Here is a 16,821-nt window from a genome sequence, read left to right on the forward strand (position 1 = left end):
CTGGGGCACAATGGTATAAACATAGCTTATGTGTGTATGGGGTGTCTAGGTTAGCACCTCTGGTGGGGGGGGGGTCTGTTGTGCCCTTTTTCAGGACAGCTCATCCACCTTTGGTCCCCGCCTGGTGCTCAGCTATCAACTTTGGCTCCAAGTAGCTGTAACACGCGCAGCGGCCACACCCCGATAAACCGTCTCGGCAGATGGGCCAAACCAGGTGAGGGCAGCTGATGGGTCTTCCACCCTCGGTGAGGTAGGGGATCTGTCTGTCCCAGCGTGTGAAGTCTGGCCCTGGCAGATTGAGCAGAGGAGACCGATAATGGTCCAACGGTCAAGAAGGCTGGCCAGCAGGCATTGTGGAGCACTAAGAGCACAACAAGACACTTAGATGTCTTGGTCATCCACTGCAGCAGGAGAGGTCTCCGACCGTAACGGCTGTCCATGCCACTGGATCAAGGTCTCTTCAGCCGAGAGAGTGGGGTTGCCTCTGTGCAAAGGCTGTTCCACTTAAACCTCCATCACACAGTTTTCAATGTGTCTTCTTTGAATCCAAAGGACTACCAACATTACTGAGAAAAGATGTATTTGCTTTTTTCACTTCAGGAGGTCAAAGGTCAGATTCCAAGTGAAATGTACTTGTTCTATTTTACATGCTGTATCTGATGCTCACAAACCTAAGGTAACCAAAGCAGATGGATTGGCTGTTTTGCACAACGCCTGCATTCAGAGTAAAGTGGTGACCCGAAACTTCAACTCTCCATTCCTCTTCAAGCTCCTCCTTGAAGCCCAGTAGGAGTTCCAAGTACTGCACATCCTCTTCAATTCAGGCACGTTGCAGTTCAACGCTGAATTCAACATTTTCTGATGATTCCCTATTCCAGTGTTGTATCTCAGTTCCAGAACTCAGTTTTTCCCTGTCCCCTTATTTAGATTTCATTCACGTACTCCTTTTCGCACCCAAACAAACAAGACTGGTGGTTGTCATTCATTTGCCCTTACCAGCCTCAATTTCTATCATTCAGTCTCTGCTGGTGTTTATTTTCTCTCTCTCTCTCTCTCTCTCTCTCTCTCTCTCATTCTCACCACCTTTCCCCACTTCCTCTGCAACTTAGTTATAATTTCTCAGCTGTTATGAAAGGCCGACAGTCGGAACCTTTATTTCTCTTTTTGTGAGGGCTACCGTTTCCAGCAGTTCATTTGAATTTCATTCCTCCAGCATCAGCAGTATTTTCTGGCAAAATTTAAGTCAATGGATTCTAAAGCATGTTTATATAAATACAATTAATTATTAATGCACACATACCGTGTAAAGATGATCTTGCAAGTGCAGCAATCTCCTGAATAGTAAGAGCGCGTCTTGATTTTGGTAACATTTCAATAGTGTCTTCAACATTTACCTGGAAAATTGGAAACCAGGTACAAAGGTTGAACTGCTGTTCAAATGTTCTCAGCAATTAAAAACACCTACACATAACGTCCTTTTACATTCAGAGCACCAGCTCTTAACAGCAATGTATAGTCTGTTTTAGTTGTGATGCTTCTCTCTCTAATTGTACATTAGAGTTAATTAAAATACCCGATGCCAGCCAGGTCTGCCTGTCTGCATCAGGGTACACACATGCTTTACTGCCTGTCTGTCTGTATGCATATCTCTCTATGTATCTGTCTGTGGTCTCAGATCCCCTGAGGATGCAGAGGTTTTCTGTAGAAAATATTATTCTAGTTTTTTGATGTAGTGCAGAGTGGTTATAGAGCAAACAGAAGATTTCATAAATTTTCTCCCCACAATGCTCACTTTAAAAATTGAAAACTTTTATCTGAAAGAGTTTAAGCTGTGTACTTGATTTGAAGTATATATAGGAAATGCTAGCCAATCAGTTAATATTTAACTTTTTAATATTTGTATGAGTAACTAACATAGTGAAACTCTAAGTCATCACTGTCAGAAAGAAGCCACACGGTGTAATAATATCATTATTACTAATAATTAATTAAATAAGTGTAATATTATTATTATATTAATAATATGTATTATTAGAGAAAATTCTAATAAGATAGAGCCTGAGTTTTGATATTATGCAGTTCTTCCACTGTAAAAAGATCATTTCAAATTATGCAAGCATCATGCACGCTGCTTCACATCTAGTACTGTCACAAATGCTGCAAACTTTGCAAGTCATCATCACTATGACAAACCTGTCATCTCCTTACTCTATACAATGATCTTTGTAAATGTTACTAAAATGCAAGGACACAAGAAACGGAACCAGAAGCAGGAACTAGCCATTCACCCCAGATCATTGCTGAAGGCTGATTATTTCACCACAGTGCCATTTTCCTTAACTCCCCAATGTCCAAAACCCTGTCTTAACATTTTAATAAACAACTCCACAGCTCTCTAGAAAAGCAAATTCCAAAGATTCACCATCAGCTAGATGAAAAAAAATCTTCTCACGTGAATGGACAACCCCTTTATCTCGAGACTGGTACTGATGGATCTGGACTTTCTCATCAGGGAAAACATCGATTTTGTGTCTATACCAACAAGCCCCCTAAGAAATCATATTCACTCTAAGCTCTGGGGAATAAAGGCCTCTGCACTGAATCTTTCCTTGTACAATCAACCCTTCACCCCAGGAATCAATCTGGCCATCCTTTGCTGTACTCTCCCAATCATGGGCATATCCTTCCAAAACACAATATTCCGTTTGTGTTCTTATACAGTTTGGATGCAACAACTCTACCTCTGTACTCAAATCCTAACACAAAAACGTCAACATACCACTTACTGTTTGAGCCACTTGCTGAAACCACACACTAACTTTTGGTGGCTCATGTACAGGGACAACTAGGTCACTCATGCAGGGGTAGGTGGGTGGGACAGGAACAGATGCTTAATGGTTCAGGGTTTCAATATTTTAGAAAAGACACAGGGAGATTAAAGGCCAGGGCCGAAGTACTAATTGGACAATATCACAGATGCACTCAGAGGGGACATAATGGGGGGCACCTCTGCTGAGTCTGTGTGGGTAGAACTCAAACATAGGAAGGGAGCAATCACTGTAATGGGATTGTACTGCAGACCAACCCCCCACCCTCCAATAGCCACTGGGACACTGAGGAACAGATAATGCAGGCAGGTTAAGAAAAGCTGTAAAAATAATAAGGTTGTCGTTATGGGGTCTGGTGTTGGGTAATGAACCTGGCCAAGTGACCGCCCTCTCAGTGGGTGAGCAGTTAGGGAACAATGGCCACAACTCATTAAGTTTTAAGATAGCTATGGATAACGATAAGCATGGGCCTTGTGGGAGAGTATTATTTCGGAGCAGGGCAAGAGTATTAGGCAAGAACTGAGGAGAGATAACTGGGAACAGCTGTTTATGGGCAAGTCCATATCCAGCATGTGGAGGGTGATTAAAGACCAATTGCATAGAATACAGGACAGGGGCATTCCTGTCAGAAGGACAGACAAGGATGGCAAGATAAGAGAACCTTGGATGTTGACAGAGGTGATGAATTTAATCAAGAAGAAAAAGGAAAAGTATGTAATGCTTAGAAACCAGAATCAAACCGAGCCCTTGAGGATTATAAAGCAGCCAGAAAAGAACTCAAGAAGAGAATTAGAAAAGCCAGGAGGGGCAATGAAAAGTCATTGGCAAGAAAGATTAAAGAGAACCCCAAGGCATGCTATACATACAGCTAAAGCAAGAGAATCACTGGGGGGGGGGGGGGGGCACTCAAGGATAAAGGGGAGCGACATTTGCTTGGACGTGGAGGATGTGGGTGAGGTCCTTAATGAGTACTTTACATCAGTATTTACCAAGGAGGATGTGGACAATAGGGAGCATATTAATATGCTTGGGCATTTTGAGGTGAAGGAGGAGGTAGTGTTGGGTCTCTTAAAGAGTGTTAAGGTGAATAAGTCTACAGGGCCTGACAGAATATACCCCAGGTTATTGAAAGGAGCAAGTGAAGAAATCACTGGGGCCTTAACCAATACCTTTTGTCTCTTCTCCAGCTACAGCCGAGGTTCCAGAGAACTGCAGAGTAGCTAATGTTGTTCCATTGTTCAAGAAGGGAACCAGGAATAATCTTGGAAACTATAGACTGCTGAGTCTCATGTCCGTGGTAGGGACATTACTGGAGAGAATTCTTAGGGATAGGATTTATGAGCATTTGGAAAACCATGACCTAATTAGGGAGAGCCAGCATGGTTTTGTGCAGGACAAGTCATCTCATACTAACTTGTTTGAGATTTTTGTTTGAGATGACAAGGGTGATTGATCAAAGTTCAAAACTCAAAGTAAATTTATTATCAAAGTACACATACTTGTAGGTCACCATATACAATCCTGGGATAAGTTTTGTGACAGAGATAGAGCTGTGGATAATGTCTACATGAATTTTAGTAAGCCGTTTGACAAGGTCCCTCATAGCAGGCTCATCCAGAAGATTAAAATGCATGGGATCCATGGTGAATTGGCCACTTAGATTCAGAACTTGCTTGCCCATAGTAGACAGAGCGTGGTGGTTAAAGGGACTTATTCTAGCTAGAAGTCTGTGATTAGCAGTGTTCCGCAAGGATCTTTACCGGGACCTTTGCTGTTTGTGATGTATCTAAATGACCTGGATGAAAATTTACATGGGTGGATTAGTAAGTTTGCAGATGATATGAAGATTGGTGGTGTTTTGGATACTGTAAATAACTGGCAAAGAATACAGCGGGATATAGTTCAATTGCAGAAATCGGCAGAGAAATGGAACAAGGAGTTTAACACGGCCAAGTGTGAAATGTCGTATATTGGAAGTCAAATGTCAAGAGACAACACACTATTAAGTTCAAGACCCTTAACAGTGCTGATGAGCAGAGGGATCTTGGGTCCATGTTCCTAGTTCCCTGAAAGTGGCTTCACAGGTTGATAAGATGGTTAAGAAGGGATGCTTACCTTTATTAGTTGAGGCACTGAGTTCAAATGTCAGGAAGTTACACAGCAGCTTTATAAAGCTCTAGTTAGGCTGCATCTGGAGTATTGTATACAGCTATGGTCACCCCATTATAGGAAGGATGACAAGGCTTTGGAGAGGCTGCAGAAGATGTTGCCTGGATCAGAGGGCATGTGCTGCAATGAGAGGTTGGACAAACTTGGGTTGTTTTGTCTGGAGCGTTGGAGGCTGAGGGGAGAGCTGATAGAGGTTTATAAGATTATGAGATACATAGACAAAGTAGACAGACAGTATCTTTTTCCCAGGGTTGAAATGTCTAATATCAGATGGAATCTAATGTCATTTAAGGTGAGAGGGAGTAGTTTTAAAGGAGATGTGAGAGGCAAGTTTTTTACACAGAGAGTGGTGAGTGTCCCTGGGGCAGTGGAAGAGGGAGATAAATTAGGGACTCTGAAAAGCACATGAATGTGAGGAAAATGGAGGAATATGGGCATTGTGCAGGCATAAGAGACTATTTTGGTTGGCTGTTTGATTATTAATTTACAAACAAGGGAAAATCTGCAGATGCTGGAAATCCAGGCAACACACATAAAATGCTGGAGGAATTCAGAAAGCCAGGCACTATCTATGGAAACAGTTCAGTCGGCGTTTCGGGCTGAAACCCTTTGGCAGGAGTTCCCTCAGCATTTTGTGTGTGATTACTAATTTATTATGTTCGGCTAAACACTGTGGGCCAAAGGGCCTGTCTTGTGCTGTACTGTTCTATGCTCTATCTTCCCGGCTTGAAGATAATTCATGCCAGTATGTTACCCCTGATACCGAATACTATGTGCTCTATTTGTTCATCAACAATCACATCTGTGACATCTTATCAAAGGCCTTCTGAGAGTTCACATATACTACCTTAACTGGTTTGCCATTACCTATCTATCTACTACCATCTCAAGGAGGTAAAGTACATTTGTTAAACATGATTTCCCTTCCATAAATCCACATTGACTCTCCCTAATACTATCACTACTTTCCAAGTCACAAACAAGAGAAAATCTGCAGATGCTGGAAATCCAGGCAACACACACAAAATGCTGGAAAAACTCAGTAGGCCAGGCAGCATTTATAGAAAGGAGTACAGTTGATGTTTTGGGCCGTCACCCTTCCTCAGGAGTGGAGAGAAAAAGATGAGGAGTCAGAGTTAGAAGGTGGGGTGAGGGGAGGGGAAGAAACACAAGGTGATAGGTGAAACTGGGAGGGGGAGGAATGAAGTAAAAGAGCTGGGAAGTTGATTGGTGAAAGAGATACAGACTTGGAGAAGGGGGAATTTAACAGCGGGGACAGAAGGCCACAGAAGAAAGGAAATAGGGGGGAGCATCAGAGAGTGAGAGCAAGGAGATAAGGTGAGAGGGAAAAGGGACTGGGGAACGATGATGGAAGGTTCACCATTACTGTAAGTTTAAGAAATCGATGTTCATACCATCAGGTTGGAGGCTACACGGACAGAATATAAGATGTTGCTCTTCTATTAGTCTTTCCTTAATATGGATTCCTGATTTCCCTTACTATTGTTGTTAGACAAATAGACCAGTTGCAAGAAGCAGCTGCTGGAAGACCTCAGCAGGTCAAGCAGCAAAACATAATGTGACAATGTTTCACATCAAGCCTTTGCATCAGGACTTCCCCACATTCCTGCACCTTCTCTCACTCTGAGCCATTCCCTTCAAAACCTAAACAACTAACTCATACTTTGTGCTTCTATGGTTTGATTTGTTTAGGTTTAAGACTCTGATTTCAGATTGAACTAACATCACCTACCATTTCTTAATGAAATATTAATATATTCTAATCACTAAAATGGGATGAGTGCTTTATTGTTATGGTAAACGATGAACAACATCTTGATCCCTCAGTCTACCTTGTCATAGTCCTTGTGCCTTATTTGACTACCTGCACTGCACTTCTTCCTGTAACTATAACATTATATCCTGCATTTTGTTAAAGCTTTTCCTTGCATGCTACCCCAACATAGTTATGTCTTGGAATGATCTCTCTGGATAGCATGCAAAACAAAGCTTTTCGCTCTATCTCCAATAATGAACCAGTTACCACTGTCTCCTAAAGACCCCTTCACAATCAGAGCATCAATAATACTAGATCTAAAGCAGAGTGTTCTCTCGCTGTTACTAGTTCAGTATGTTGATGCACCAGTCTTACGTTTATCCTCTATACTGTTACTTATTTGCTTTTTCTAGTCTACAGGCAGATTTAAAGTTCCCATGATTATTGCAATATCCTTATAATATTCACTCCTTATTTCCCAAATTATTCGATATCCTACAATACCTTTAATATCTGGGTCCTTCATATAACTTACTTGCGCCTCTGGCTCAACCCAAATTGATTCTACTTGACTTTCTGTGTCAAGATCCTTCGTTGCTGTAGTCCGTATCCTGAACTTTAAAATCAAGCTACCTCACCTCCTTTCCCAATTTGCTTTCCCTTGAAAATCTCAAGTATCCTTGAAATTTAATTAGATTGCAATGACATTTCTGAAGTGGCTATTAGACCGTATCCAATATTTTTATTCATGCTATTAATTAACAAATCTTTTTAACAAATGCTGTGAGCATTCAGCTAAAGATAGTTCAGTTGCATTTTATGCTATTTTCCCCTTTTGGGGTTTAATTTGAAGTAAACCTTTATGTACCCTTATATTTAAGACCATAAGATACAGAAGCGGAAATAGGCCATTTGACCAATCAAGTCTACTCTGCCATTTCATCATGGCTGATCCATTTTTCCCTCAGCCCCAATCACTTGCCTTCTCCCCATATCCCTTCATGCCCTGACTAATCAAGAATCTATCAAATTCCACCTTAAATATACCCAATGACTTGGCCTCCACAGTCACCTGTGGTAACAAATTCCACAGATTCACCACTCTCTGGCTAAAGAAATTTCTCCTCATCTCTGTTCTAAATGGACATCCCTCTATTCTGAGGCTGTGTCCTCTGGTCCTAGAATCTCCCACCACAGGAAACATCTCTCCACAGCCATTCTATCAAGGCCTTTCAATATTCAATATGTTTCAATGAGATCCCTCACACGTTCTTCTTAATTCCAGTGAAAATCAAACTCTCCTCATATGATAAGTCTTTCAATCCTGGAATCATTTTCATAAAGCTTCTTTGAACCCTCTCCAATGTCAGCACATCCTTTCTTAGATAAGGGGTCCAAAACTGCTCACAATACTCCCAAGTGAGGCCTCACCAGTGCTTTGTAAAGCCTCAACATTACATCCTTGCTTTTATATTCTAGTCCTTTTGAAATGAATGCTAACATTGCATTTGCCTTCCTCACCACCAACTCAACCTGCAAGTTAACCTCTGAGGAATTTTGCATGAGGACTCCCAAGTCCCTTGGCATGTGAGATTTTTGAATTTTGTCTCCATTTAGAAAGCAGTCTACGCTTTTATTTCTTCTACCAAAGTGCATGATCATACCACTTCCCGAGACTGTATTACATCTGCAACTTCCTTGCCCATTCTCCTAATCTGTCTAAATCCTCCTGCAGCCTCTCTGCTTCCTCAACAATACCTGCCCCTCTACCTATCTATGTATCATCCACAATCTATCCATAAAGCCATCAATTCCATTATTCAAATCATTGACATATAACATAAAAGGAAGCAGTCCCAACATGAAACACCACTAGTTACCAGCAACCAACCAGAAAAAGCTCCCTTTATTCCCACTCTTTGCCTCTTACCAATCAGCCATGCTAGTATATTTCCTGTAGTATCATGGGCTCATAACTTGTTAAGCAGCCTTATGTGTAGAACCTTGTCAAAGGCCTTCTGAAAATCCAAGTACACAACCAATTCTCCTTTGTCTATCCTGCTTATTATTTCGTCAAAGAATTCCAACAAATTCGTCAGGCAAGATTTTCACTTGAGGAAACCATGGCCTCCAAGTACCCAGAAACCTCATCTTTAACAATAGACTCCAACATCTTCCCAACCTCCGAGCTCAGATTCACTAGCCTATAATTTTCTTTCTTCTGCCTCTCTCCTTGAAGAGTGGAGTGACATTTACCATTTTCCAGTCCTCCAGAATCATGCCAGAATCTACTGATACTTGAAGAAAAACATTACTAATGTTTCCACAATCTATTCAGACACTTCTTTCAGAACCCTGGGGTGTACTAAAGTTGACAAGGCCATTTGGTCCAGATGATTTATCTACCTTCAGACTTTTCAGTTTCCATGGCACCTTCTCTCTTCTGCCCCGATATTTTTGAACTTCCAGCATACTGCTGGTATCTACCACAGTGAAGATTGATGCAAAATACTTACAGTACTGAGTTTGTCCCACATTACTACTTCTCCAGCATCATTTTCCAGAGGTCCAATATCTACTCTTGCTTCTCTTTAATTCTTTATATATCTGAAGAAACTTTTGGTATCCTCTTTAATATTATTGGCTCGCTTACCTTTATATTCCATCTTTTCCCTTGTTATGACTTTTTAGTTATCTTCTGTTTGTTTTATAATGTTTCCAAATCTTCTAACTTCCCACTAATTTTTGCTTTATTATACGGCCCCTCTTTGGCTTTTATGTTGGCTTTGACATCCCTTGTTAGACAGGGTTGTGTCATCTCACCTTTAGAATACTGCTGCTTCTTCTTTGGGATCCTATCCCGCAACTTCCAAATTGTTCCCATAAATTCCAGCCACTGGTGCTCTGCCATCATTCCTGCTAGTGCACCCTTCTTGTCAACTTTGGAATAGCTGATCCCGTAGTGGGCTCAACCACAAGCTGCTCTAAAAAGCCATCTTGTAGGCATCCTACGAATTCCTCCTCTTGGGATCCAGCACCAACCTGATCTTCCCAACCTACCTGCATATTGAAATCTCCCATGATAATCCTAGCTTTGCCCTTTTGACATGCATTTTCTATCTCGCATTGTGATTTGTAGCCCCATCTTTGCTACTGTTCGGAGGTTTGTATACAGCTCCCATCAGGGTCTCTTTACCTTTGCAGTTTATAGAACATAGAACACAGTACAGGCCCTTCGGCCCACAATGTTGTGCCGACCCTTAAACCCTGCCTCCCATATAACCCCTTACCTTAAATTCCTCCATTTCTTAGCTCAACCCACAATGATTCTAAACCTTACAATCCTATGTCACCTCTTCCTAATTACGTATTTGATTTCATTTTTAACCACAGATCCACCCCATCCCCTCTGCCTACCTGCCTGTCCTTTTGTTACAATGTGTATCCTTGGACATTAAGCTCCCAACTATGATCTTCTTTCAGCCACAATTCAGTGATGCCCACAATGTTATACATACCAATATGTAACTGTGCTACAAGTTCATCTACCTTATTCCATATACAATGTACAATCAAATATAATACCTTCAGTCCTATATTCACTCTTTTCAATTTCTGTCCCCCTTTTATATTGCAGCTCATCCCATTGATTGCAATTCTGCCCTATTATCAGTCTGTCCTTGCTAGCAGTCCCACCACACACTGCCTCTGTTTGTAAACCAACTGCCCCATTCAATTTTCTAACCTTGATCCCTGATCTACTTTATCCACTGCACCTTCGTATCTCTGGTTTTTTAAAAACTTTTAATACTGGTTATTCATATTCCTTAAGCAGAATGTCCTTGGTTTCATCTACATCTGTGGTTCCCAGATGATCCCAATTAACCAGATTTTCCCTCCAGTCTGACAGAGATAGCTGCACCATTCCCCCGCTCACGTCCCTCGTCATGTTACCAATCTGAATGCACCTTGCGTCACAGCGCTGTGGCCAATTTACTCATTCACACTGTTAAAGTCTACACTAACACCACCACTTCATTGATTGTCTTTTCACAACACTCAGGGGCAGCAACAGCCAAGCGCAAAAGCCATTGAGAACATCCAATGCCGTAATTAAATCTCAAGGCCCTACTGATGTTCAGAAAGCCAAGCAACATTATGCTATTGGGATCATTAAATCTTCTCTGCTGAAGTCCAGCCTCGTTATTTATTCAGTACTCATTACTAATTAATACTAATTTACAAGGTAATTCATAATTTTATATACAGTTATAATCTTGTGATGTAGAAACACCACTTCCCAGCTGACAATGCAGATGGATTCAGGTGAGGGCAGGTGGCAGCTTGACAGCAGCATGTACAATTATTAATATGTGTTGTTCACACACACACACACACACACACACACACACACACACACACACACACACACACACACACACACACACACACACACACACACACACACACACACACACACACACACACACACACACACATCCCTGCTGTTCAGGGACTCCAGCAGAAACCTTGCACTAAATGAACAAGCAAAATAGACGAGAGAGCTGCATTCTATGGCTTTATTTTAGATTTCCAGCAATTTTGCTTTTACATTAAACAATCAATTTACAGCTAGCCAAGCCAGGCAGTCCCCTTGATCAAAGCTTCAAGTAGTTCAGGAACATAGCTTCTTCTGTTCCTATCACATAAAGTCATAAGACATAGAAACAGAATTAGGCTATTCAGCCCATCATATCTCCTTCACCATTCCATCATGGCTGATATGCTGATTGGTAGATTCATTAGCTCTGTAACTTGCTCTAGGTGTAGGAACAACTGTGTCCTTTCTTATAGAAAAATGTACAATTCAATCTGTTTTTCTTGTGAGTGCTACATATATGATGCTATAGCAGCCTCTGATGCTCTCGCAAGTTTTTCAGTGCAAATGACAATAAACTAGAGAACTGAGGGAGGGAAGTGAATGGGATTTACTGCGGGCTGGCATTGGTTCAATGGGCTGAATAACCCCAGTCATTCAAAATAAGAAATACATCTTCGAATCAGAATGGTACAGGACTGCCATCTGTCTGCTCCCCTTGCTAGTCCTCTCAGCTCTGCCAGTCATACCCTGAAGAGCAGATAAGCATTTTCAGGCTCTTAAGAAGCTTGAACCCACTTTTACACCCACGATGAGAACTACAAGCAGAAACGTTTGTCACATTTACAAGGCCTCACCGTGGAGGTCCAAGTCAGCTTCATCAAGCAGTTCACAATAGAGACTAAGGAAAAAGTACGTGAAAATGAAATTCAGAGATCAGCGGAGGACAGCGGCAGCCCCACACAGAATGTTGGCAATACTTGCATTTATTGGCCAACCCTCTGAGTTAACTACATTTGGTCTGGAGTCATATCTAATCTATGAGGTCCTCTTTTGGTCAGGGTCAATCAAGGATATTGCGTCCTAACTGTCTAGGTGATACACAAGCCAGGGAAGTATGATATGGAGAGCAAGCTGTTGCCCAAGCAACAGGCTCTCCCCCTCCACTCAGCTGATGAAGCCAAAGGAACGGCAGAGACCGACACAGTTTGGCTCCAGTGGTGTCACAGGAGTTGCCAGTCAGCATTGAACTCAGTGGTGAACTGCCTTAGGGACTCCAGCTCTGGGTCTTCCCTCAGGGTTTACTCCTGAAGCCTTCGCCGTGAAAGGGAGTAGCCAGAAGGCAGCGGAGATTTGAGATCAGAGTTTTCCTTCTCCTGGATGTGCTGCCAAACTCAGCTTACAAGCCCCATCTGCCTGAAGCAACTGGTTTTAAGGTGCCAGTAACCTGCGGTGGCTCCTTCGCCTGTCAGTAGAAACGATTCCACCAGGGCCTAGTAGTTAAGTCACACATGAAAGCCACGTGCTGGATTTGACTGTCAGAGGCCATTTGAGACGCATACTATTGGGAGCTTGTTCCCACTACCTCCCCCAGCTATGACAAACTTAAGGAATCATATATGATCTAAACTAGATGAAAAAGGCAGATGTTAGTGAATCAGGTAACGATACAGTAACTTCACAGATATTGTTACTGAAATTAGTTCTCATTTCCCCAAAAATTACAGATTTATTTAATTTTTTACTTTAAAGTTCCCAGCTGTCGGTGTGGGAGTCAGTGGCCCAGAGCTCCAAGTGCTAAATATATTTACAATAATATGCATCACTACCACTGGTATTAATTTAGCAGCATTTCACCTAGGTAGTTAGGCATGAGATTTTAATAGATTCAAAAATACAGATGTAGAGAAACATACACAAAATAGAGGAACTCAGAGAGTCACGCAGCATATATGGAGGGGAATAAACAGTCAGTGATATAGACTGACTCAGTCGGAGCAATAACTACAACATATAAAATAATATGAAATTCAAAATTGTGGGAAATGCAGTATTGGTGTAATGAGATCATTTGCAGCACGTAATAACTTTAATAGGTTTTGCAACAAATTTTTCGTTATTAGCCATGATAAAGAATAATATTAAAATAAGATTGTTAATGTATTTAAATTAGTATATTCTGTTTATCTCCAGAAGCCAGGAAGAAGTGAGCAGACTGAATATAAATGCTAAAATGGCAATTAAGTGATGGGCTTTACTAATGTTTGTGCAGCTTGTTATTTATTGTTTTCTTCGCAGGGACAGGTAACCATGCTTCATTGCTAAGAGGAATAAATGGCCTTGCCTACAATATTCAACAAGAAGTCATAAATTAACAATGGCAACAAGAATTAAGTAATGTCTCTAACTGTATCCATTTTCTATGTTAACATCAACTGAGTGCAAGTTTCAACTGGGCATGTCCTCTTCTCATTACAACCATCAGAGAGGAAGTGGAGGAGCATGCAGTCACACTCAATGATTCAGAAACAGCTCCTTCCCAATGGTCCGTGAATACTATCTCTTTATTCATTTGTTTTTACACTATTTATTTCTTTGGTAATTTAGAGAAATTTTTGTCTTTGCGCTTTACTGCTGCTGCAAAGCAACAAATTTCATGTTATCATATAAAAAAAATAATAAACCCGATTCCGATTCTGAGATATAATGCGGGTGACTGCTCAAACAAAGTTCTGGTTAGAACTGCTGTAAACAAGTAAACTGTAACAATCTCTTGTGATCCAAAAGCAAATCACCACAAGTTGGCTATTTTAGATACTGGCAGCAAAAAACCTGAAAATTCTAACTGGTTGCTTAAATGCAATTTTGGAACGTACCAATTCTTACAACATTAGTCAGAAGATATTTTTAACCTAACCCAGTGGTTTACTTTTAGAGGAAGCAAGAATGTGTGGTACAGTGCAATCGTACTAGAGTAGGGCAGCGATCCATGCTGGGCATCCACTCTTTTTTGACATGGTTATTGTGGCCTGTTCTCCAATACTTTCAAATTGTGACAAGCTGCCTGCATAAAGGCTGAAGATTATGTATTGCAACAGTTCTTCTGGAGAGACGGTCCAGGGGAGGTTCATCCTAGGAATGAGAGGATTAAGGTATGAGGAGTGTTTGGTGGCTCTGGGACTGTACTTGCTGGAGTCTGAAAGAATAAGGGAGAGGATCTCATGGAAATCCATCAAATACTGATTGTCCTAGATAGGGTGGACATGGAGAGTATGTTTCATAGTGGGAGAGTCTAGGACCAGAGGGCACAGCCTCAGAATACAAGGGTGTCCCTCCAGGACAGAGATGAGGAGGAGTTTCTTCAGCCAGAGGGTGGTGAATCTGCTGAATTAATTGCTACAGATGGTTGTGGAGGCCAAGACATTGGGTATATTTAAAGCAGATGTTGATAGGATCTAGACTGGTAATTGTGTCAAAAGATTATTGGGAGAAAGCAGGATAATGTGGTTGAGAGGGATAATAAATTGGCCTAGATGGAATGGTGGAGCAGACTTGATGGGCCGAATGGGCTATTTCTGCCCCTCTGTCTTATGGTCTTCTTTTGAGGTGAGGTTGGGGGGAGTCAAAATCTTGATTTTCATTGCAACCTAATGAATCAATGACATTAACGAACAAAGAGATTCAGTGATGCTCTCCCTACAGCCAATGGGCATGAGTTACTTCCAAGTTGGCAGCCCAAGCCAGCCTCCCTGTAAAAGTGTGAAGCAGACTGCATCACCGCCTCCAGTATCAAATCAGGGATTAGATGAGGAAGGCACTTAGCAGTCACTGCAAATCTGTCATGGTAGGGCTAGCCAGCAGATTTATTTAGCAAGTATAATTGGCAGAGAGTGCTTGTCAGAGTGCTTTCTCTTAATCTGTTACAAATGGACCCAACCTGCAAACCAAGCACACAAACAATATCATGCGTCACAGCAGCAAGGAAACATCCGTATTGCCACTTAATACCAGGTCTACCATTATATCCACATTTGAAATGCGATTCTGTAACATACATGCAAAATATATGTAATAATTAACTACTTCTTTTCGCATACCACAGAGTCCAGGAGGGATTTTTTGGAACAATCCAAGTCTTTTATTGTCATTTCGACCATAAATTGCAGGTACAGTACACAATAAAAATGAAACAATGTTCCTCCAGGACCATGGTGCTACATGAAACAACACAAAACTACACTAGACTTTGTGAGACAACTCAAGGCTACACTAGACTACATAAAAACAACACAAAACTGCACTGGACTACAGACCTACACAGGACTACATAAAGTGCAAGGATGGTTGTGTTGCCGACTCGGATCGCAAGTGCAAGGCAGCACAATAATTAATTAATTAATAAACAAGACAATAGGCACAGTAGAGGACAAATTTCAATATAATAATAAATGATGTAGATGTCAGCCTAGACTCTGGGTATTGAGCAGTCTAACGGCTTGGGGGAAGAAACTGTTGCACGGATGGTTGTGAGAGCCTGAATGCTTCGGTACCTTTTCCCAGACGGCAGGAGGGAGAAGAGATTGTATGAGGGGTGCATGGGGTCCTTCATAATGCTGTTAGCTTTGCGGGTGCAGCGTGTGGTGTGAATGTCTGTAATGGCGGGAAGAGAGATCCCGATGATGTTCTCAGCTGATCTCACTATCCGCTGCAGAGTCTTGCGATCCGAGACGGCAACACAACCATCCTGATTTTAAACTCTGCCATAAACAGTCCAGACCTGGCTGCAAGAGGAGGAGGGTTGGGCATGGGACTAGTAACCCTACCCCTTAAAATCCAGTGCAACAGACACACCAAAAGAAGTTGCAAAGACCTCGTCCTGGGGAGAGAACGGAGAAGAGGGGCTACACCTGGGTGAACTTGAGAAAGACTGGCCCAGGACAGAGGATTCTGGCAAGATGCTGTTGGCAGTCTATGCCGCAGTAAGTAGGTAATCCTGATTTGAGGGCAAAGTGGTGCACAAGAGGAAATCATCAACTTTGAAGGTAGCTCCTTCAACTTGACACTTCCAGGGTGCACAAGGTCCACAAATCCAGAGACTGTAGAGTTTGGAGACAGAGTTAAGGTCAACGTCACTTCTACGGCAGGAAGCTGACTAGCATTCTTTTCCTTTGGTTCTGTACCCGCATAGCAGTGTACAAACATGTCAACACAACATTCCGAACCATTTCCTGTTTTTTCATAAACATCCCTGCCAAAGCTTAATTTAACGGAGAGTAGATCTGACAATTCAGATGAAGTAGTTGATGTATTTTTAATTTCTGTGACATGATACTTGACAGGTTGCCCAAATCTAATTACTGCTGACTTGCTTTCCCTTGGCTGATGCAACCGCACAATGCTGGCAGGTTTACCTTATGGACATTATTCAAATGCAACATATTTGGACTGGAAAGCAAATACAAATCAATCACAGATTGTACACTTATTCCTTCTAAATTCTTTCGAATAAGGATAAAATGCTTGGTTACAAATATAAATGGTTTAATATACTGTGTTTATATGAATGCACACCACAGTACCCCAAATGAGTGGGGTTGAGTTACCATGCCTACAAACTGGTTTTCTATATTGACAGTGACATTTCTGACTAGTTTTGCACACCCATGGAA

At 41.6% G+C, this 16,821-nt stretch overlaps 1 protein-coding gene across 5 annotated transcripts in view; it reads right to left on the reverse strand.

The window, feature by feature from the left end:
* The window catches only part of fam131ab (family with sequence similarity 131 member Ab), a 77,338-nt gene that overhangs the window by 29,703 nt on the left and 30,814 nt on the right, over positions 1 to 16,821 (reverse strand). For 3 of the 5 annotated variants that reach the window (XM_073041212.1, XM_073041211.1, XM_073041215.1), the window contains exon 3: positions 1,301 to 1,394. The exons of the other annotated variants lie outside the window; for them this stretch is intronic. In XM_073041212.1, the coding sequence (XP_072897313.1) occupies positions 1,301 to 1,394 (94 nt within the window). The remainder of the gene's footprint in view (positions 1 to 1,300; positions 1,395 to 16,821) is intronic. 5 annotated transcript variants of the gene reach the window in all.

The sequence above is a fragment of the Hemitrygon akajei genome, chromosome 3 (assembly GCF_048418815.1).
Source record: "Hemitrygon akajei chromosome 3, sHemAka1.3, whole genome shotgun sequence".
Lineage (NCBI taxonomy): Eukaryota > Metazoa > Chordata > Chondrichthyes > Myliobatiformes > Dasyatidae > Hemitrygon > Hemitrygon akajei.